Raw genomic sequence first — 21,899 nt, 5'->3', positions numbered from 1 at the left:
AATATTAATGCCATTACAGCAACACTTGATTCCACAATAAAACAGACAAATCCAAGATGAAATCTGATAAAAGTTGAAGCTTTTTGGAAACAAAGTGCTGTGAGCAGAAACCCCGATGACTCTGAAAGAAAAAAAAAACTTTAATTAGTGGAATATGAAAGATGTAGACTTACCAAAATTGTAATTATGTTCTTACCTTTGCATGAAAGTGCAATCTGATTTACCTTACCGGTCCAAATGTTAAGTTTTACCACAGGATTAATCTTTTCAGGAAGTTTGCTCTTAAGGTGAAGAGGAAGTTTTTTTTGTTTTCTTGAAATGGTCTTTGGTATTTTTTTTTCAGCTCTTTTTGTAGAGCATACTTTTTTCACACTGCCAGTTTTTTTTTTTTTTTTTTTTTTTGCAATTTGTTTTTTTCTTTTGGTTTTCTGGCAGGTTGATTTCAGACCATTTCAATTTCTTTATTTTTTTGTACAATCCAAAGTAAAGCCAAGAAATAAGAAGCCAAACTTTCATACAAATTACAAACCAGTACATAAAATATTTACACAAAAGCAACTTAACACTATTCTGCAGAAAAGCTACCATCTGTTGAATTAATCACAACACAAGTCCTTGTTTTTTAATTGAGCGCTCAACTAATGAGTCTTTGAGTGACCAAATTTAACAATGCATTTTGAGAACCAAAACAAATCTACTGTAAGAGCACTAAAAAAAACTGCACTGTTTATCTGGTTTACATGTTAAAATCAAACTGCACATGTTTCTTCTGCTAGTCAGCTACGTGTTAGAGGAAAAAGGTCTATTCAAAGTAAAATGTGCCTTTCTAATTTCTGAACAAGCACTGAAATATGCTGGATCATCGCTCTTCGTCCACACCAGTGAGCGTCGGAGGGAGCTTCATCTGCGCCAGGAACGAGGCTCGTTGTCGTCTTCCTCCTCGTCGTCGTCTTGCAGGAATGCATCGTCACTCAGCGACTCCTCCGGGTACTGATAAAAGAAGATAATATTACTATGGGTGATTAAAAAGTGGAAAAATATGTAGATTTTTTTTTTTTTAACTGCATCACTTTAAAAGGCCTCAAAGAGGGAATAATTGACAATCTTATAGTATCATTTTCCAACTGCTTAATGAAAGTACAAAAATTTTCATGCAAAACCCAAATAAAACCAGAGGGTAATTCCTCTCTGTAACATGTGATGGCTCCCTCTAGTGTTCTCTAATGCAATATAAACAGCTATTAACCTTTCCTGAGATACGTCTTAAGATGGAACATCTAAAGAACTTTATTAAAATAAATATTTAATCGCGAAAAGCACCAAATTGCAGCACCAACCTCATCTTCCGGTGGTTCTTTCTCTTCTGCGTCTCCTGTACTGAGAGTGGTGGCAGGCTTATGCCAGGCCAGGCGTAAAGTCTGGCCGTTAAATCTCACTCCATGCAGAGCCGCCTGCAGGTGGATCAAACAAAGTTTTCCTGGTTAACTGCAACTCGTACACAGTTGGATCTAAAGTCAAACTGCGGTGTTTAAATGAAAAACAAACCGCGTGATTCCTCACCTGCTCGGCCTCCGCTCTCGTCTTGTATGTGACGACTGCAGAAAGTTTGTTCTCATCAATCTGGCAATCTTCAATCTCTCCAAATTGCTGCACATAATAATAAAATTTAAAAAAAACGCCGTCTTGGTCAGCAAACTTAACTTGCTTCTTTCTGAAGGATTCATAAAACAGGAACTAACAGGAAAGAGTTAAATGGAAAGAGAAATTTATTCATATGGTTCTTCTTCCCCATCAAGCAGCTTTCATATATTTTCATAAAAGCAGGACAAATATGGGTTAGAAAACATTAGTAAAACATTATGTCTCTGTAAATAGTATTCAATTGTCTTGTCAGTGTCTGTTTTGTTTTCCCCATGGAAATACAAAAGGTTATTCTTTGTTTTAGCTTTGATTTTTACCAAATCTAGTTAACTCAAAAGTCAGTGTGAGCTGATCATTAAGCCTTATTAACAGGAATTTGTATGTTAATGAAAATTTTAAAAACTGATTAAATTATTTCTTTAGACTAGTAAGAATGTATTTCACTGAACAGATACTGTATGACCATCAAAATACAATCATGAATACTTTTAGTTTTCCGTAAAAAAAAAAAAAAATGGCACTGAAATAAATTGTAATTGGGTGCAGAGAATCAACATCAAGGACTTTTAGGCTCCCAGCAGTCCCCTGACCTTTGACTCAGAAAAGTCAAGGCTCTCCAGTTTTAGACCAACTCACAGCAAAATGGGGAAGTAAGTCCACACAGTCGGCATCGGTGAAACCGGAAATTTCCAGCGCTCGAGGTCGATGGTCCACAACTGCGTGCAGCGGAACGCCCCGTCCACGACCTCTGGATCCCCTCCCCCGGCTTCTCACAGTGCTACGTCCCCGGGAATGGACGCCGCGGCCTCGTCCTGGTGACAGAATCCCCCTTTTAGCTGCCTGGAAGACAAACAAAGCACACAAAAAAAACATGATGATGCAGAGAGGAAACTCCTGTGGAACGTTTCAAATTATGAGAACAGCAGCGCCCCCATGTGGCTGCTGGGAAGAATTATTTTGTTTTGTTTTGTTTTTTTTAAATCTAATCTGATTTCATATTTACGTTAGTACCTCAATTTGAAGAAGGGTGTACTTCCGCTTTAAGGTAGCTGTGTCCTCTCCAGCCTGAGTCTTCTGATACAGATCAAGTTCAGCGTCAAGCAGCTCCTTCTGTGCCTGAAAGAGTTAAAAAGAAATACAAGAATTAACGGGCACAATTCTAGAAACTTAAATCCAACTATAACAATAATATAAGGCAAAGAGGGTTGAGAAGGCAAACGCATATTCACACCTACAACTTTTACACGTTCTCTCCCACTACAGACAAAAGCTTGAATTTATCCAACAGGGATTTTATTCGATAAACCAATACAAATGCACGACTACAAAGTGGAATGAGACTTTTTACTTTTCTATAGAAAAAAGAATGTGGCAAGCATTCACCCCATTTTACTTTTAGTTAATAAAATACAGTGCAACCAGAATGTGGTAGAACAGCTAAACACAAATGTATCCATTTTGTTGTTGGAATCATGGATTTTTGACACCAGCAGGGAGGAAATCGATACCTGAGCTTTGCTCTTGGCGGTTCGTAGAAGGCTGCTGCTGCTGGAGATTCCCTTTATCTCTTCTTGCAGTTTTGTTATGCTTTTGGTTAACGTGCCCAAAGTTTCCATGATCTTGGCTTTATCTTCCGCCTTCATCGTTTTGTTCTTCTCAAGTTTGGAAATCAGGAGCTGCAGCAGGGAGAGACAGAAAGTTACAAAATACTCATCTCTGTGCAACTAAAACCTTCTCAGATACTTCACAGGTGAGTTAGATTTCACTTCACAGGAATATTGTAATTAAAGGATGCATGAGTAAATGCAGAGAGGTGAAAGAGAAAGGATGTCACTTTCTAAGACGAAACATCTTCTGTAAAAATAAGGAGTTCAAATTTTCCAGAATAGATTTTTTTTCTTTTTACTTAAAAAGCTAAATTGATGAATTTACCTTCTGCGTCTCAATGTGCTTCTCCAATATCTCCTGTTTCTTCTTCCTCACATCCTGCTGTAGTCTCAGGGCCTCCTGTGTGAGCAAACAGTCGGTTTCCAGATGACCTTTTACATCCAATTCAACCACTCCCACTTTTCCATCATCTCCTTCGGCTCTCACCTGCTTCTTCTTCAGAGCTTCCTCTGAGGTCCTCTGGGCAGCCTTCCGAGCAGCAGGGTTATATACAGTCTTTGTGATCCCCATCGATGTCGAAGACACCTGAAGGAGGGGGGGAAAAAACATCAACAAAAAACAACAAGGCATATTGAAGATGTTTGATCCGAAAAGTGAGAAATTATAGTTCTGAACAAAGATTCACTTTTTCCACAGGAGCAGCAGGTTTGGGAGAGAAACCTAGACGATCTTTAACTGAAACTTTAGAGGCACTCTGGAAAAGGAAGGAGAAAAAAAAAAGAGACTTTTTAAACATCCAGTGTAGATTTTGACGTGTAAATGCAATAAACCACATCTACAAAAGAAGATCGTCCACACGGACCTGAGAGGCTAAGCTGGAATCCTGAGTGGGCTCCGAGTTTGGAGGCATTAGGGGTCCGAGTCGATCCTTCACAGACTGCTTGAGAGTCGTGGCTGATGACTGCGACAGAAACAACACAGAGATTTTAAAAGAAGGACTAGAGAACGGCACTTTTCTCTTCAATTTTGGTGTTTAAAACATCGGAGCATTTGCATCACGTTTCTTTGAGTCAGTCATAACTCTCAGTCAGCAAAGTGGCTTTACTTTAACTGAAGAAAAGCCACTTTTTCTTTTCTTAAATGCACTTTACTTAAAAAAAGGAGCACATTCATGTCTAGATATCACAGAAGCCTTGAAGATTGTTTTACATAAAAAAAAAAATAAAAATCCACAAGAAGTTATACTCTTACAAGTACCCAGTGATAAGGATAATTTGATTTTGCATCCACTTAAGTTTGATCTACAAACAAGTTCTCTATCTTGGACTATGAACCTGTTTGTAATATCCAAAGCAGTGGACACATTCTCATTTAATCTGGTTTCTAAGATGGCAGGCACAAAGATGAATCCACATCACTAGAAAAATGTACAAAATGTTGGGTTATTGTTTCAGTTCTGGCTTATTGTGTTAATCTAAGATGATAGTAGTGAGATAAGTAAAGACTTCAAACTTTAAAAGCAAAACTGCTATAAACCTTCACTGCTCAAGAAGCCTTAAAAACTTCCAAAACTAACATCACATTTGTCATAACCACACATTATGTTGCTGAACAGACATCACAATGTTCACTGCAGCACATCATGTTTGTGCAAACTACAATACCGTCAAAATGATTAGATTAGTGAAGTGTTATTGCTTGTGAAAGAACAGTAAACAATAATCCAATGACAGATTGGAAGTGAGCTCTTACCATGGCTGACTGCGGCTGTGGGTGAAGCTGCTGTGGACGGGACTGACCCGGTCCGTCAGCCATGTCATCACGATACCAGTGGACCTTGATGAAGCGGTTGTTGAGAACAGCTTCGGTGCTTTGCATAGCTCGCTTGGCCTCTTCAGGAGAGGTGAACTGGATCAGAGCTCCCTCCGGGTCGTTCTGATAGGCCACCTGGCAGATTTTATCAGCACAACGCAATTCAGAAATCCAGAAGTCAGAATCTTCAAATCCATTTTTAAGAAACTCACTCTGTCCAATAAAAATAATTATACAATGAACATATATTCAGTCCTACAAACATTTTGTAAAGCATAATGTATTACTGATCCTCTCAATAACAAATTTTGTTGGACGATTAATTGTCCCAGAGCCGTTGCCTTGCAGCAAGAAGGTTCTGGGTTCGATTCCCGGCCCCGGTCTTTCTGCATGGAATTTGCATGTTCTCCCTGTGCATGCGTGGGTTTTCTCCGGGTACTCCGGTTTCCTCCCACAGTCCAGAAACATAACTGTCAGGTTAATTGGTCTGTCTAAATTGTCCCTAGGTGTGAGTGTGTGAGTGGTTGTGTGTCCTGTGTGTGTCTGTGTTGCCCTGCGACAGACTGGCGACCTGTCCAGCATGAACCCCGCCTCTTGCCCGGAACGTTAGCTGGAGACAGGCACCAGCACCTCCCAACCCCACTAAGGGACAAGGGTGCAAATGGATAGATGGATGGATAAATAGACCCAGAATTTAGTGCGGTAAACAATAGTATTGTTGTTTCGACTATCTTCAGCTAATATAATGATAAAGGCATAATAATGCAAGTACATCCTGTCAAAGATCAATAAACTTTCTAGAAGTTATAAAATTTCTAATCAACATTTAGAGCTGGAAAACATTTTAAATATTCAAAATAAATAAGCAAAACACCTGAAACAACAAATAAAATGGGTTATGAAGTCTCTCTAAACAAAACTGCTCTTCAAACTATGAGTTGAGACAAAGACATCAGACTGAAGACTTTTGTCATCCAGTCTTTGGTAAAACGAAAGAAAAAAAAGAAAGGCAAGATAAGCAGCCAATCATGCAGACGGCAATTATTAAGTTTGTTTTAATTTATCATATGATTAACTGACTTTTTGCTCATTGCGACAGGCTTAAGAATCACACAGGCACTAACCTGCAAGTTGACAATGGTGCCAAACTTGCTGAAATGCTCATTGAGTTTGCTGATGTTGTTGAGCTCAGGTGGAATTTGCCGAACAAGCAGCTTGGCGTTGGGAGAGAACTGAGCTCTTTTATGGTAGCCCTGGTGGTTCAGTTTGTTGAAGTTGGGTCTGAATAGAGAAGAGACATTCAACACATAAAAAAAAACAAAAAACATATGTATGAAGAGAAGCAGGAAGTGCAGACCTTGATTTTTGACAACTTACTTGTCAAACCAAGGTTTCTTGCATGGGCCTCCGTCATGAGAAGGAGCGGATCTCTTCCTCGAGTCAGATTCCATAACGATCCTCATGCTGTTGTTGGGAATCTTGTCTGGTAAAACACAAGCAGTAACTCGTCTGAGGTGGATTTACTTAAATGGAAGTTGAAGTTTTGGAACAAAATGGTGTGTTATATATTGCGTACTACTAAACTTTCACTCAGACAAAAATATGGACTGAACGTGATCGTCTCATAGATGAATTGTGCCCAATTACCTCTCAATGGCTGGTCCACCTCCCCCATCGTGAGGCCAATCAGATTGGGTCTTTGAGCGTTGACCCGGTGACGGTACATCGGTCTGGAGGTGCTGGTGATGCTGGGAGCCTCAGGATTGTACACGTCAGTGTCATAGCGATCTGCTTGGCAAAGATTAGACACAGCAGAGACGCGTAGCTCAGAATGACGCGACTCAAACGCCTGATGTGTTAAAATAAATAATTCAGAACATAAGCTCTTGTTTTAGAAGTCATTACCGGGGGCGAAAAGTGGCCTTGAGGCTTGAGGAAGGGACGGGCGCATCCCAGACGTGACAATGGTGGGAACAGAACTGGTGATAGAAATGGGAGGAGCATCCATGCCTGCAGGCTGCAGTGGAGGAAGCGGTGGAGGTGGACCTGTCCAATAGAAAAAACAACGCAATTTAAAATCTTACAGAATACTTCAATAAGAGACATAAGTCAAACACAACTGTGGCTATGGTGAATGCTGGTATGTGCATTTTAGTATAAACTTTTAGATCTCTTATTCATACAAATACAAACAAAAGAAATGTGAATAAAAACCATTCAACTGATTGAATTACACAATCTTATTTTTGCTGCATGTCGAGGAAGTAATTCGGCCTTTGGATTCAAGTATGTAAATCCAAACAAATTTCTCAAAAATAATCCCAATTCCTACCTGCAACCGGAGGAAGACTCGGTGGAAGGGCGCCTGGCAGGGGTACCGGGGGTCGAAGGTTTACAGGTGGGGGGTTCAATAATGGTGGTGGGGGTGGAAGGCCTGGTGGGGGTGGTTGGTCCACGCCTGGGATTGGTGGAGGCTGGAAGGGCAAAATACTGGGCAGATTGACGTCCTCCACAACAACTGGATCGCTCCCATGATCAAACGGACACATGTCCCCTCGCATGCATAAGCCCTTTTCTGCAAAACACAGTAGATCATCAAACTACAAAAAAAAAACAATCGTCACAGATTAAATTATAGAAAGAAAATAAGTAAAGTGGCTTTCCTACCATCATAGTCCCTACACCTTTTCCTTTGAAGAGGTGGACCACGATTGAAAGGTCCACAATCCACAGGGGGCTCGGGACGAAAGTCTGACCAGCTCTCGTTGGTGGTGTTGAGATGATGAGTCGGGGCGATGACGGTAATGGTGCTGCTCACTGTCGGGTTGGGGAAGTGGGAAGGTGGTGCAGTAGAAACCAGCACCGCTGGGGTGTAGACGTCAGCGCTCTCTGGCCTGTCAGCGCGCTCATGGTCATACTTCAGCTTCCCTGATTCTCTGTCTGTGGAAACGCAACCGTAGCCATTTAGAAAATCACTTCTAGGATGCAAATATTTACCGACTGAAATTACCAGTGCACGGCTGGGCAGTATGGCTTAGAAATAAAATCTTTTTTTTTTTTTTCATGCCAGTGTCAAGTTCTGATTTTGATCTACTTTTTTCTAATTTTCTTTTCTAAAATATGAAATTACAAATGTCAGAAAATATTTTCAAAGAGTGGCTCGGATTTCAATCATAGCTTCTTTGAGTTGTACAACGGAGTTTTAGGGCCTGGTTATGAGAATGTTTATTTAATTATGAGAATATAGTCACAATAATAGCAAAATAAAGGTGCAGCTTTAACAGAAAAAACATTTTAAAATTACAAGACAAAAGCTTGGATAGAGTTACCAGGATCTGACTTATACAACTTGTGAAGCTTTTTCTTGGAAATAGACACAGTTGTTTGCATGATTGTTTCAAAGTCCTATTGATAATTTGATGACGATGTGTTAAAAAATTAGGTATATTTATAAAGTATTATTTCTAAAACGTATACCAGAGTATAACTTTACAAGATACTCAACATTCCTCATTTTATTTTTTGTGTTGGACTTTTCATAAAATGCGACTTTATTCTTGAAATGTTATGACTTTATTCTCGTAATCAAAAAAAACTAAATGAATCTTAACTTGGCCCTAATATTCCATTGTAGAGTTGATCTGATTTCAAAGTCCAGATAAATAAGAGCTGTAAATCACATTTTTCAAACAAGATGGTTGGCCTTTGATGCACTGACATCACTATGGAAACCCAAGAAGTGATTTGAAGAAAAAAATCAAAATGTTCCAAAAATTAAATCTTCAAAAACCAAAACATTTGATTAACCAGTAAAATCAACATGACATTATAATGAAAAAACGCATTCTTAGAGGTGATTTTTAAAGTCTATATTCCTACCTCGGCTCCTGCTTCTGGACCGAGTTCTGCTTAAAGATCGGCTCCTACTGCGGTCACGATCTCTGTCTCTGTCCCTGTCCCTTTCTCGGTCCCTTTCCCTCTCTCTGTCGCGGTCTCGGATGCGCTCTTTGCTCCAACTTCGGCTGCGACTTCGGCTGTGACTGTAGCTGCGGCCTCTTCTGCGGTTGTAGCGGTCACGGTAAGAGTCCCTCCTTGGTGGCATACGATCGTAGTCTCTCTTCCTGGAGCGATCGTCTCTCTTGCGGTCATCACCTCGCCTAACGACATTAATAAGGGCAAAACTTAAGTCATAAGAGAACTCTATGCAAAGAAGACAGAGTTGTACAACCTAACAGCGTACGCACCTGCCATCTCGGCCGTAGCGTGAGCTTGACTGAAGAGGACTGTGATTTACCCGGCGAGGAAACTTCTTGTCTTTGTCTTCTTCACGATTCGTTTGTATCTGAGCAGGAGAAATAAAGGTTAAGTAATGTAGAAGTGTCTCATCCCGTCAGCTATAAAGCACAAAATCTGTAAAACATTGACGACCAAAACAATCTGGCAAAACAGAAGAATTTGCTATGCAAACATAGATCGTTTGTATTTGCACTACAGACAGGAAAAAGGCAAAAAGACATTGCTTTAGTAAAAATACTTAAATAGGATACAAAAATTATTTGTCAATTGCTACCCATTTCCACAAACCTTAAGGTTCAGTCTTTCAATGACAAACATATCTTATTAGTTACAGAGCAGGACGTCAGCTGAATGTTATCTAAATGTTGCACATTTTGAGGATCATCTTTCAACTATTCAAGTTCACAAGCCAAAAAAGGTAGGTTGAGATCACTACATGACTAACTGTTATTGTTTGAAAGTATTGGACTGGATCTCTGGTGTTTGCATGTAAACTTATCAAAACTGAAATCAGCAGATCAGGCTTTTTAAAAATCCATGATCATCCAGACACCTGAAATGCACCCCAGTGCATTCCTAAAGTATTTAAAAATGTTGATGTGAATACTGATGATATTGGAAAAGAAAAAAAAAATAACCTCATCTTTCTTCTGCTCTTCCTTCTCAACTTTGACTTGTGGTTGTTCTGGCAGTGGGAGGTAGCATTTGTTGCTGATGGCTTCGAAGAGCTTATCCACAAATGGCTGGGTCTCTGAAAGAAAGTTGAAAATCTATTTATTTGTTTCTGTCTATTGTCAAATGGTTCCCAGTATGTAAAACATTTTGAAATCTACTACACAAAGCTCTAACCTTTTTGCAGAAAAACATCCAATTGGTCAATACACAGGGCTTTCAGTTCCTTTTCACTTTTGTCCTTCTTCACCAAAGCAACAACATATTTTGCGAGAGCAGAGGGGTCAGCATCACAACTAGATGTCAGAATGGGAAAGAGTGGGTACACGTGAATATGGAAACAGCTGTATTAATACACTGAAAACGGTTTGGATACTTCATGTCCATCATAAATAAAAATAAAATAAGTGCAATAAATAAGTGCAATTACGAACTGTTGTGATCTGTAATTCGCATCTGCGTGGTCAGAGTTAATGTGCGTGGCTAACAATGCTAACAGTACTTACATGGGCTCCAGGGTTTCAGACAGCCATGTTTTTAAAGCATCGAGGTTATCAATTAACATCTTTAATCCACCTGAATTTTCCCTCCACCACGGCCCGACCTGAGGCTTGCTAAATCGAGGCTACTTATCCGTTTAAAAGAAGGACCCGCATGAACCAGTCAAACTTTTCAGTTCACCTGCTGGCATTCAGAAACCTTGATGCTAACAGCGCCCTAAGCTAACTTACCGCGATAACGTTCGATAGCTTAGTTGTCTTAGCATATGTGTCTCTCCAGGCCCTAAATGCGCACAAAAACTATTTCGGGACCAACGAAATTACTGTTAAAATGCAAAGAGAGCAAAATGACTAACTGTACCGATTAACTAATCAAAGTCGTAATTTATAGCTTCTTTTTAATCTGCTAAAAATAAAGTGGCATCCACGTTTAGATGCTACTTCGCCTTCGAGTATTTACTTCCGCTCGTATTCACGTTCACAAAATTCCGGAAAAATCGCGAGATGGAGATTTGTCCGTGCCATTGATTTGAGTAATTTTTTTTTCTGCAAAATGTAGTCGTCTTCAATTGCGTTAGCAATGCAGAACAAAACCATGTTACAAGAAATGCTTTTATCTTACAACTGCCATAAACAGTTAAATCTCAGTCTCCTACAAATCATATTTCGGTAGGAGAGTAAGTTAGCATACGTTCATATTCTATTAGAATATGTGTTTCTATAAGGCTGGCTTGTCAGATAAACGTACCTTTTGAAAATAACCTTTTAAGTTGGAGTTCACACACTTTTCATTAAAGTGCGTACTTTTTAGATATATTTTTAATTAGTTTGAATTTATAAGTTTAAATATTGTGCTTTCATAAACGAAGCAAGAAATCTTCATAGTTACCAGAAATAAAGGCATAAGTATTTCACTTTGTGAATTCAGTTACTGAAATAAAATAACTTCTCAGCAATACTGATATTGGAACTAATGTTCAATGTTTTCAAACTTAACTCAGTGGGGCTTATATTTAATTACTAGAAGGTATGACTTATTTTGTGTAAAAAATGTTTTAGCATAGTTGACAGAAAATACAGTAGATTTTAAATGGCATGTGACATTTTGTTTTGGTGTAGTCCTTTACTTCCAAGAGCAAATATGGTAGTTATTGATGCGATTTGGGAATAGTCCATTCTTTTGGTGCTTACTCGTTTTTTGTTTAGTGTATATGTTCACTTTGTCTATCATTTCACTTCCTTCCTTTATACAACTTTCTCTATAACAAGTAGGCAGCATTTATATGCAGAAAGTACGCCTACATGCATCAATATCCCTTGACTGTGGCTGCCAAATGTGCCATCATTTATTATTTTACTACAGTCTGTCTTTTTTCTGCTCTTGTTTTGTTTTTGTTTTATGCTTTAGTCTGTAAATACTGTACTTTGGTTAAACATTTTTATGTGCTTTTAAAAATGGATTTGGATTGTTTATATAATGCAGACCAACTCACAACAACCCATCACTAAAGTAATACAAAGCTAAAAAGTTTCACAAAAGACAGTTTGTTGTGCTTTAGCATACAATTCAGTTTTTATTGTTTCCAAGTCAAACTACAAACAAAAGTTAAAGACATACAAGTCAATTAAAAAAATTGTTTCAATGTGCCACCCAGCCAAATGGCATTCTTCTTTTTTTAACATGTCATTTTTCTTAGCATCAAACCATCCCCGACATACATTTACCCTCTTAAAAAGAAAACAACGTTGATGGAATCCTTTCACACCAGCAGCACTTAAACCAAATATACTAAACACATTCTGTAACCCACTTACATTCTGCAAAACAAATATTAAATTAGCAAAAGAAATATTTAAAATACTTAGCCTTGTGATTCCTTATATCATTTCTTAAACATTTAACTAGCACTATTTAAAAAAAAAACTATACTTAATATAAGTTTACATTGAAATGATTTTTTGCGTGTAATTGATGTTTTGATATACAGTACATGTAATAACTTTTACTCAGTATGAAAAAAACAACTCAAACAAAGACAAACTGTGCCACCCCAGAAAAAGCAACCAGTTCCAATATTTTGGTTCGAAACCAACACAACATAATTATTATGTCAAACTTGCCTCACCTTAGCTAAACAGCTCATTTTCAAAACATTTAACAGCTGCCCTTCAAAATCTCTGTAAATTGCCTTCTTGGACAAGGAGGGAAAACAAAAGAAAGAAGTGAAAACAGCACACAATACAATGTGTGCACACACACAGCAAGAAACATTAATATGAGAAGTTACAGTACTGACAAAAATCCTTTTCCTCACACACATCAATTTTAACAAGATGGATAAAAAAAAGTAACAGTCAAATAAAAAAGGGCTGCAGTGGTCCCTCCGCTGACATACATTCAGCAAACAATCTTTATAGCTTACAATATGCACAGTGTTTCTGTGTCATGTAAGACACATTCCTGGCCTGAGTAGAAAATCTAAAAGCAGTGTATTTAAGTGCTCCAAGAATGACGAGCACCCAGTCGAACATCTGGGAAAGACCTTAGAGGACAACCTGGACCTAGTTTTCCCTTTCAATGAACTGCAGGTTGATGGGAGCACCAGGACAGAGCAGACCGTGGGTTTTAGCCTTGACATCAGTAGTGAGAGGAGACATCCCAATGTAGAACTTCTGAATGAGCTGCAAACAAGGCAAAAAACAAACAAACGTTATTTCAAATGGCTAAAATTATAGCCATTAAGGTTGAAGGTTAAACATGAGATTGCAACAGCCTTTTGACAGAGAAGTAGAGGGCCATTTTGTGAAAATCCAATTTGAAGTAGGAAATGCTACAACTCAATGATGCCATAAAAAAATAAAAATAAAAATAAAACCGTTTTGTTTTACCTGCCATGTATTAGTTTGTCATACTTTACTATGACCAGGAGAGTCGGAGGACTCCTGAATTCTAACCCCTTGCTGCCTGGATCTTTCCACAAAACAGCTAGACAGCAAAAAGGCACCTTTATAGGCTAAATGAGCAAAAACATCCGGAAAGACCCTTCTGCATTCATTTCTTTAGTCCAATTCCCTTTTTCAGAGAGATAGTATATCCACTAAGTAGATTGTACAGGAACAATCTTTGACAAAATGCTAAAGAGACTTTACAAATTCTTGATTAGTAAAAGGATACTTCAGTATTTTTGGTAGCATATCAACATGAATAGAGTTTGACTGAGAAAACTGGGAATGCAAGAGCGATTATTTAGTTAGTAAAAATTTGCTTTTCAATGGGTTCGCTGACAAGGATCTGTTAGTTTGACATACCCGTGTAAATTTCTTGCTCAATGTCCAAAAAACCTGAGATTATACCAACTACTCTTCCAAACATTGATATTTTCTTTAAAATAAATTCTAGCAAAATCTAAATTGTCAACCCATTAAAATAATTTGGAATACATTTCAGGCAACAACAAAGTTCTATGCATGTGATTAACTGCAATTAAAATGTAACATTTTAATCACACACACACACACACGCACACGCACACACACACACACACACACACACACACACACACACACACACACACACACGCACACACACACACACTTTTCTTACAACTATGCACACTCGCAGACAAATTTTATCCTCAAAGAGTTAATAAATACCCTACCCTGGTGAGAGCTAGATGCATCTCCAACTCTGCGATTCTCCTGCCAATGCAGCTCCTGATGCCGTAACCAAAGGGAATCGAGCCAAAGTTGTCAACGCGATCAGATGTGTCTTTCCGTACCCAGCGGTCTGGTTGGAATTCTGAGGGACTGGGAAAGTTCTCCTCATCCAGAGATGTGGAGTAGTGACAGAGGGCCAGCTGAGTCTGAAGGAGAAAAAGTGGAAGTTGTGTAATGAAAACAGATGGGCTATTGTACATGAATTTATGCACAAGAGATGTGGGAGTAATGCTATATCATGTTACATCTGGTTCTAGTTTAATGTTTTTGGCTGACATGCTCAAACGTTTTCCTTCAGCACATGCACACACTAGAAGCATCTTACCCCTTTGGGGATGAAGTATCCACCAACCACCAAGTCATCCTGGGTAATCCGGCCGTTGCCTGGGAGAACTGGAAAAAGCCTGCTCCCAGGAGAGACATACAAAGACTGTTATTCAGCAGTACTACACACTGCACCAGGCTGTTCATAAAGACTTTCTCTAAGAAAACCGGACAAGGAAAAGCCGAGAAAGAAAGTTACCAAACTAAAACATGTCCATGTAAAGATTCCTCAAGAATGTAAGCAATGTTTTAAAGTCTAATAAAATACTGCTGAACTGTTTATTTCTTCTTGCTTGCAGTCTAACGAGATCAAAACAATGTGTGTGCTATGAAAAGCTAAACAGAACGTACCTGAGAGTCTCTTTCACAAGCCCTCTGATGAGAGGCAGGCGAGGGACGTCTTCGGCTGTGGGGACAGCTCCAGGTCCCAGAGTTTGTGTGACTTCTGTGTAGATTTGCTCCTGGATGTGAGGGTGTTGTGCCAACATATAGCAGGCCCAAGAGAGGGTGAAGGATGTCTGAAATGCCAACAATGAGACAGCTGAAGATAGTTGTTGTATAGATCACTTTTTAAAAGCCATTTGCTAATCTACTGAGAGCTTTAAGGAAATGTTGCATTTAAAAAAAATGTTTTGCAACATAGGTGATATAAGAGCTTCTGTACGTTACGCAACAGACAAAGGGGGGTTTGAGGAGAGCTAATTCCACATGCTGAACAGACACTCATGTTTTCTGCACAAGCTGGATTTTCTTTATCCTTATCACTTCTCATCCATCTCCACCTTGATTAAATGTCCTCGTATTACACCATCACGGTAATGAGTCCTAACTTCGTCTTCTAATTGGAAGCAACATTACCAAATTGCACAAGTGGAAACTGCATAACGACGCATTTCTACTTCACATAACCTTTTCTGCTGAATTTCCACAGACGTTAAGATCTCACAGAGATGAAACTTGACCCCCCCTATCCTTTCTCCATAAAGCAGACGACTTCCTCTGTGTGACTCACGTTTCACTGACATTTTCATTTGAATGAGGTGGGTAGATGACCAAATGATATGAAAATGGGTTTTTAACACTCCCTCTCCTTTTGACTGCAGAGTGCAACATCTGCTTTGCCCTCCCCCGAACCCACATTATTCCTTCTTTTCTCGACACTCCTGCCCAACTTTTCCATCCAACCCCCTCACTAATTACATACACAGATATCAAAATGGTACCCTTGTTTTTGCATACCTAATAGACATTAATGGGGTGGCTAAAGATAAAAAAAAGCATGCATCCTTGCATAGTTCATATCAGAATCCTCTTATCACTGCACACTATTATTCTGCAGCCTACCCATCATGGAAATTACTTCTAATCATTTTCAGATGGCACAGATTAATGCACTGCCTTTGCCAAAAAAGAATCATATGATAAAAGTGAACCCATGTCCAGTTCTCAGGAGCTTAGGGCCTTTTCCTTCCAGTCCGTGCATCTTCTCTCCTCCTAACACCCACTCCTTTTTCCCTTTCTTCTTAACACCAGTTCCCAGCTTTTCCCTCACGTCCCAGAGCCTTACAACTGCCCCTCCCATCATCTCACCTCTGCCCGGATTGTGCCATAATTCTAGCCGTAGCTAATGCGTCTTGACAGCTCTTGTGTTTGTCGAGTAAAGGCAACTTGCACTTCGGGGTCAAGTAACGGCATAACTAAGCCTGCCACCCCACAGGGCTGCGGCCAATTCACCAAATTTAACAAAAACACAGACACCCTTTTATCCTGTAGCCCCAGCAGAGCACAAAACACTCCATCCCCCCTTAGTTCTCATTACTCTGACAGTACCCCAAACAAATTAGGCTGTAACCGTGAACAAGTAGAAACACACTTGTAACAGACAACCGCAGGAAACAAAATCTTGGCTTAGTCGACTTTTGAAGTATTTTCTGTAAACACCTTTAATCCACCACTTGGATCGACAGACCAAATATGTGAAAATGAAGCACACGAACCCTTCTTCCAACTTCCGATCAAGAAAAAAAAAAAAAAGCCTCACCACAGATGTTCAAACTTAATTAAACTAACAGCCTTAATTACCATCAAGTAGAACAGTGCGTCTAATTAAGTTCTAATGAGGGAACATAAAAACGTACAACACAGATGTCTGGCAAAGGAAAAAAAAGGACAAAGGGACCCCTGTGTTGAGCTAACAGACAGAGACAAATGACAAGAAACTAAACCAGAGTGAGAACATGTTTGTCAGTGGGATACTATGTAACCTCCTGATTCATTCCCCTGACCCGACGCTGGCACAGCTACACAGGCACAGATGTGGCGCCAGTAACCTTACCATGCAAGCTAAACAATAACTCAGACACACCCAAAGTCCCAGCCCTTCCAACTTCTTCAAGAGGAATAATTATAATAACACCACACACACACTCCAGATACACCACACACACATACAGCACAACCGCACACATACCGTATCGACCCCGGCCAGGAGCATCTCCGTCACGTTCGCGTAGATCTCCTCCAGGCTCAGCTCCATGGTGGTGAGCATGTGTGTGAGCAAGCCCCCTTTCACCTTCTCCCCACTCTCCACCTGGGCCTTGATCTCCTTGAATCTTTTATCAACATGAATCATGCCTGAGATTAGACAGATACAAAAAAAAAAAAAGGTGGGATGAGTGCAGCGGAGAGTAGGGAAGGAAGGAAAAAAAAAGAAACACCATCCCCAATCCAAAATTAAGCAAGATTTATATACAAATCCACATTCTTTTCAGTTGATGTAAGACCATCTAAAAGAAAAATAATGCTTTTACCATAAAACTGTTCCTGGTTTCAAACTCAGAAGATTTAAGTAAAAACTTTCAGACCATAAAACTTTATATGAACTCAATAAATTATGGACAACTCTATCAGAAACATGGAGAGCAGCACTTAGTTAATATTGCCAAATTATACAAAGTAATATTTTGGCTCCAAACCCTTTTTTTAAAAAAATTTACATTTTTTTATCCAGTCACTTCCATGAACTTAGAACAAAATGAAAATCTAAAGCCTCTCAAAAAAACACATGGATGCCTTTTGCCCTCTGTGCAAAAGGCAAAGGTATCTTTGTCATTTTCTGAAATGACAAAGGGGGTTAAAGTTATTTATGCCTCTGAGCCACCAAGTGTACACATTAGCTGGCTTCTCAGCTTGAAGATCTGAAGTAGTGATTACAGACCATTTGTGTGGCCAGGTGTTCACGAGACTTCAGGGAAAACACAACTAGCCATCTGTGGTGTGCTTTCATGTACTGCAAGCACGCCATTTGCACACACTGGACAATTCTTATTAATTGGAATAAGACAGAACATGTCACTGGATTTCAGCCAACTATAGTTCTTTCAGTAACTGTGACACTTGTACCACCAACTTGACTTGGAGTATTTGCCCTCACACCACAAACAGTAAGTGTGGTCATAAAAATCTGCCTGCACGCTGGCGTGAGAGATCCCCATCAAACCATGTTGCTGATGGTTAAGCAATGCCAGCTTGATATTTAAACACTGGAGGGACAGTGCCAGCTTGATGGTGATTTATGAATTTCAACCAGTACTAGAGAGATGCTCATCTTTATGACAAAACTGTTTTGTGAGAAAAATCTGAGGACCACACAAGTACACTCTGTGCTCCGTGTGGTACGGAGAAGCAGAAGTCTGGTTGCCATATTTTGCTTTCCAATCTCCACCACATCTGTTGGCATTCTCGTTTTTACATGACTTTTGTGAAGTCACATGAACATGCAGTTCACTGGTGATGAAGCACTCACTGAATCTGAACAGACCGTCCCAGGAGACACAAAACTCTTCCCATGGTTTGGGAATGATGGGACGAAGCCACTTAGGAATCGCTCCGGCATACATGGTGGTCTTGAAGGAGCTGAACATGAGATGCAAGGCGGAGATGTAGTCCTGGGTTTCTTTGGGGACGTTGTTTTCCAAACACCCCAGTCTAGTCTCGTACAAGATAGCAGCCACACCTGTAAAGGACAAAAGTTACTCTTTAGTGTGGGGTTTTCTAGAATTTTACATAGATTGATAATCTGCAATTCCTCTAGCAATTCATGGAGACAGTTTGCTTTGTGATGAGCAAGAAGAAATTCAACAAGCCCCCTTTTCTCTCCAGTACCCCTTCTTCTGTCTGTTTTCTAACTTTTTAAATCCCATAAAAGTTCATGTTACCATGAATCTCAAGGCCTGAACTCGATAAGAGCAGAGCTTCTTGTGAAGTTCTTACTTCACAGAAACTCCTGGGAAGTCCTAATATAGTAAGACTTCCCAAGAATCACACTGTACATCTTTTGTCAGCATATATACTACGCCCACTTTAAATGTCTAACTATTTACACAATATTTTTGTAGATCACAAAAGAAAAAAAAATGCCCTGAACATGTGTCAAGAACAAGTGGCAAGATCTCCCAGACTATAGTGTGAGTCAAACTCTATTCTTACAAAGTTTGGAATGGCTTTTACTCTTTACCAACCTTCCATGGCGTAGTTGAAGAAAAGGTCATTCACATTGAGCACAGTAAGTTCATCAGGCTGCTGGGCTCGAAGGTTGTAAACTCTCTTGATCAGGTCATCCACCACCTTGTTCACGTCGTCAGAGAATACTGCTACGTCACGGGGACGCATGATGAGCTGTCTGAGCACGCTGCGCATGTTAAGCCATTCTTCTCCCTCACTGAAAAACAAGTTAGAATGCGTCATTCTAAGCTTTCCCGTGTATTTTCAAAAATCCAAAGAACTTTCATCTGAAGTCTAAACATGGGAGCACAATATTGTTTACGCAATCTGTTTCTAATCATGATACTGGTTCAGGATTCGATGATGAGAGGTTGAGGCGTCACTACTCACGCTGAGATGAGGCCGGTGGAACGGCCCCTCATGTTTCTATACTCATGCCAGGATTCCATGTTGGCCCTTTGAGGGGCCGCACCCTCAGCCCGCAGGACCTCTGCCACCAGTTCACGATCGGCAACGGAGACCACCAGCTGGGGTCCAAAGCGAGACTTGAAGATTTTTCCATACTTCTTGGTATGCTCGATCTATAAAGCAGGGATGACAGTATTTATAGAGAGGCTCTTCTTCTACTCTACTCTTACAATTCAGCAATGATTTCAAACAGTTACTAACAACTTTGTCTGAAAAGAAAATGTAATGAAATCAACGGACAGGTATGTATTACATGTATTTTCTAATAATTGACTTCAAACATTAAACTAAATAATGTTACTTGCAAGAGGGTCACTTAACAACCACTTTATAAGTTGAAAGCAAGCCAAAAGAGCTGGAACATAGACATACAACACATTTAAGTGTGGTAAATGTCACTTTAAATTAAGATGAAATGTTATTTTTAACATTGGTATACTATTAAGACTGTTTAAAAAAAATCAACGTGTAAGGCAAAGCTTGATGTTTAGATAGGCAAATGGGTAATTTCTTCAACATAATTTATTGAGAATGTCTATAAATGTGTTTTCTTATCTGCAGAAAAAAAAACTTTTACAAGTAGGAATCAAACTTGTGATTACTTCAGCAAGTGAAGGCTCAGCAGCAGTCTTGATTTGTTAAAGTTTCATTTTTAGGCTTGTTCCTTAACCAAAGCTCATTCTTTAATGTAATGAATGGGATAGGAGGGGGCGAGGGGAGGAGGGGACTTTTAGTATTTCCCGTTTCTCAGACTGTTACAAAACTCAAGCCATGGAGCGGAAAACTGACCAGGGGTCGAGCTCCGGATGCGCTTTTACGCAATAGTCAGTGCCATTCTGCGTATAGGTGGCAGAACTGGCTGAGGCTGAGTGTAAACTGGCTCTTTGCCAGCTATGAAAAGCCAAATACATAACTTCTGGTAAAGCCCAGATAGGAAAGGCAGACAAAAAAATAAGTCATTATTCAGACGTCTTTACCTGAATCTCGTGGATTCTGCCGAAGCCGTCTTTCCAAAAAAACTCAATCAAGTTGGAAAGAGTGCTCGGTCCGGGCATCTCCTTCAGGCTCTTGATTTTACTGGCCTCTCGGACCACCGCCGGTTCGATCAGCCTGCCAGGCATGGCCTCCTCCCCGGTTGCGGTGATCTCCAGAGCCTCGCTGGCTGCTGACTTGTGTAAGGCGCGGAGAAGCAGCTGCTCGTTCAGCAGCCCGGCTGAGACACTCTTCCAGCATGCTACGGAGAAGCGATTCAACATTGCCATTGTTGAAAGAGTTTCAATAAAGAGCAAAGAGCGATGAAAAAAAAATGCAACTGGACAATCTTCCTTGCACTTGCAAAATGCAGCGTGAATTGTATTGTGGAAGCCTTTTAAATAGTGGCTTGGGCAGCCTCGGTGCGCGACTATTGGATGTCCGCTGCGAACTATGGGAGGGATAACTTCTGTATTCGGCTGTGGGCGTTTACCCAAAAAGTTTTAAGTCCATCCTTTCGTTGCAAAAGGGGTGCAGTACAACGTGCCATTTAAGTTACATCACACCAATCAATTAAGCAGCGTATGTGCGCGTGCACCGGCATGCAAAGCGCGCGAACATACGCTGACGTTTGTTCCTGTATTCCCCTGGGGACACTCTATTAAGGCAATGCATTCCTCAAGCCTCTTACTGTCACGTCGGCCATCTCATCTGGATAGTTAACGTCAGACTTTAACATTACCACAGCCCTTACTAATAAGAAAAAATAAATAAAATAAATTTTCACCAACTGGCAGAGCAATTTCATCCCTATTGCTACAGGAAGGCACCATAACTTGGTGTCACAGGGTAAATTACAAGATATGAAACCCGTTCACAGCTAATGTGAGCACAAAAAAAGATGTTGGCCAGTTGTATCAGCTTTGTGTACACTCATACAGATGTGAGCACTCATCCGTTTAAAAAAAAATACTATATACATCTCGTCCTCATGTGAACCACGAGGACCATGTGGTTCACATAGTCCTCATGTGAACCACGGTTCACATGAGGACGAGATTCATATATGTTTTTTTCCTGACACATTAAAGTTAAACATTTGCAAAATCTTATCATTTATTAGCTTATGCTGAACATAAGGTGTTAATCTTTTACTACACTTTAAGTGCACGTTTTCCTCCCTTAACCTGTATCTTCTGTATCTTTTAACAATTAAAGCTGAGTATTTGATTCCCATTCAAACATTTGTGCTAAAACATTAGAATGAATCTTAAAGGTATAGCTCCAGGTCAAAAGTTCCCTTCATTTAAGAGCATCAATCATCATGTTTTTGATCTTGATGTTCTTTGAGTTTCAAGAGAAAGTAATTGTATTACAATTGGATTA

At 39.8% G+C, this 21,899-nt stretch overlaps 2 protein-coding genes across 2 annotated transcripts; both read right to left on the bottom strand.

Annotated features, from left to right (window-relative positions):
* Nucleotides 1-296: 296 nt before the first annotated feature.
* On the bottom strand, nt 297-11,015 carry rbm26 (RNA binding motif protein 26). Its single transcript, XM_008404424.2, has 22 exons — nt 10,536-11,015; nt 10,207-10,325; nt 9,996-10,108; nt 9,306-9,403; nt 8,941-9,218; nt 7,729-8,001; nt 7,394-7,636; nt 6,967-7,107; nt 6,709-6,849; nt 6,439-6,544; nt 6,186-6,342; nt 5,002-5,196; nt 4,112-4,210; nt 3,935-4,003; nt 3,736-3,834; nt 3,574-3,648; nt 3,150-3,317; nt 2,653-2,757; nt 2,278-2,481; nt 1,561-1,647; nt 1,338-1,451; nt 297-990 (listed from the first exon to the last, which is right to left on the bottom strand). The coding sequence occupies exons 1-22, from the start codon at nt 10,592-10,594 to the stop codon at nt 901-903; spliced, it is 3,033 nt and encodes a 1,010-aa protein (XP_008402646.1). The 5' UTR covers nt 10,595-11,015; the 3' UTR covers nt 297-900.
* A 1,431-nt stretch (nt 11,016-12,446) lies between these two features.
* On the bottom strand, nt 12,447-20,932 carry cyp27c1 (cytochrome P450, family 27, subfamily C, polypeptide 1). The gene is made up of 9 exons (XM_008404425.2): nt 20,519-20,932; nt 19,464-19,654; nt 19,091-19,290; nt 18,376-18,585; nt 17,041-17,204; nt 14,922-15,088; nt 14,572-14,650; nt 14,189-14,392; nt 12,447-13,211 (listed from the first exon to the last, which is right to left on the bottom strand). Exons 1-9 carry the CDS (start codon nt 20,801-20,803, stop codon nt 13,092-13,094), a joined length of 1,620 nt encoding a protein of 539 aa, XP_008402647.1. The 5' UTR covers nt 20,804-20,932; the 3' UTR covers nt 12,447-13,091.
* Between the last annotated feature and the right edge of the window lie 967 nt (nt 20,933-21,899).

This window comes from Poecilia reticulata, linkage group LG3 (genome assembly GCF_000633615.1).
Source record: "Poecilia reticulata strain Guanapo linkage group LG3, Guppy_female_1.0+MT, whole genome shotgun sequence".
NCBI classification, from domain to species: Eukaryota; Metazoa; Chordata; class Actinopteri; order Cyprinodontiformes; family Poeciliidae; genus Poecilia; species Poecilia reticulata.
Note: the sequence above shows the minus strand (reverse complement) of the source record. Positions and strands in the feature narration are given on the sequence as shown.

Bases quoted from the DNA above. Each gene is read 5' to 3' on its own strand.
- rbm26 (XM_008404424.2), bottom strand. From the start codon at position 10,594: ATGTTAATTGATAACCTCGATGCTTTAAAAACATGGCTGTCTGAAACC. The intron at 10,109-10,206 runs GTTAGAGCTTTG...ACTTTCTTTCAG, and splicing joins GGATGTTTTTCTGCAAAAAG to AGACCCAGCCATTTGTGGAT. The intron at 9,219-9,305 runs GTGCGTACGCTG...TAATGTCGTTAG, and splicing joins CGCTACGGCCGAGATGGCAG to GCGAGGTGATGACCGCAAGA.
- cyp27c1 (XM_008404425.2), bottom strand. From the start codon at position 20,803: ATGGCAATGTTGAATCGCTTCTCCGTAGCATGCTGGAAGAGTGTCTCA. The intron at 18,586-19,090 runs GTTGGTAAAGAG...TGTCCTTTACAG, and splicing joins CTTCAACTACGCCATGGAAG to GTGTGGCTGCTATCTTGTAC. The intron at 14,393-14,571 runs GTAAGATGCTTC...TTTCTCCTTCAG, and splicing joins GATACTTCATCCCCAAAGGG to ACTCAGCTGGCCCTCTGTCA.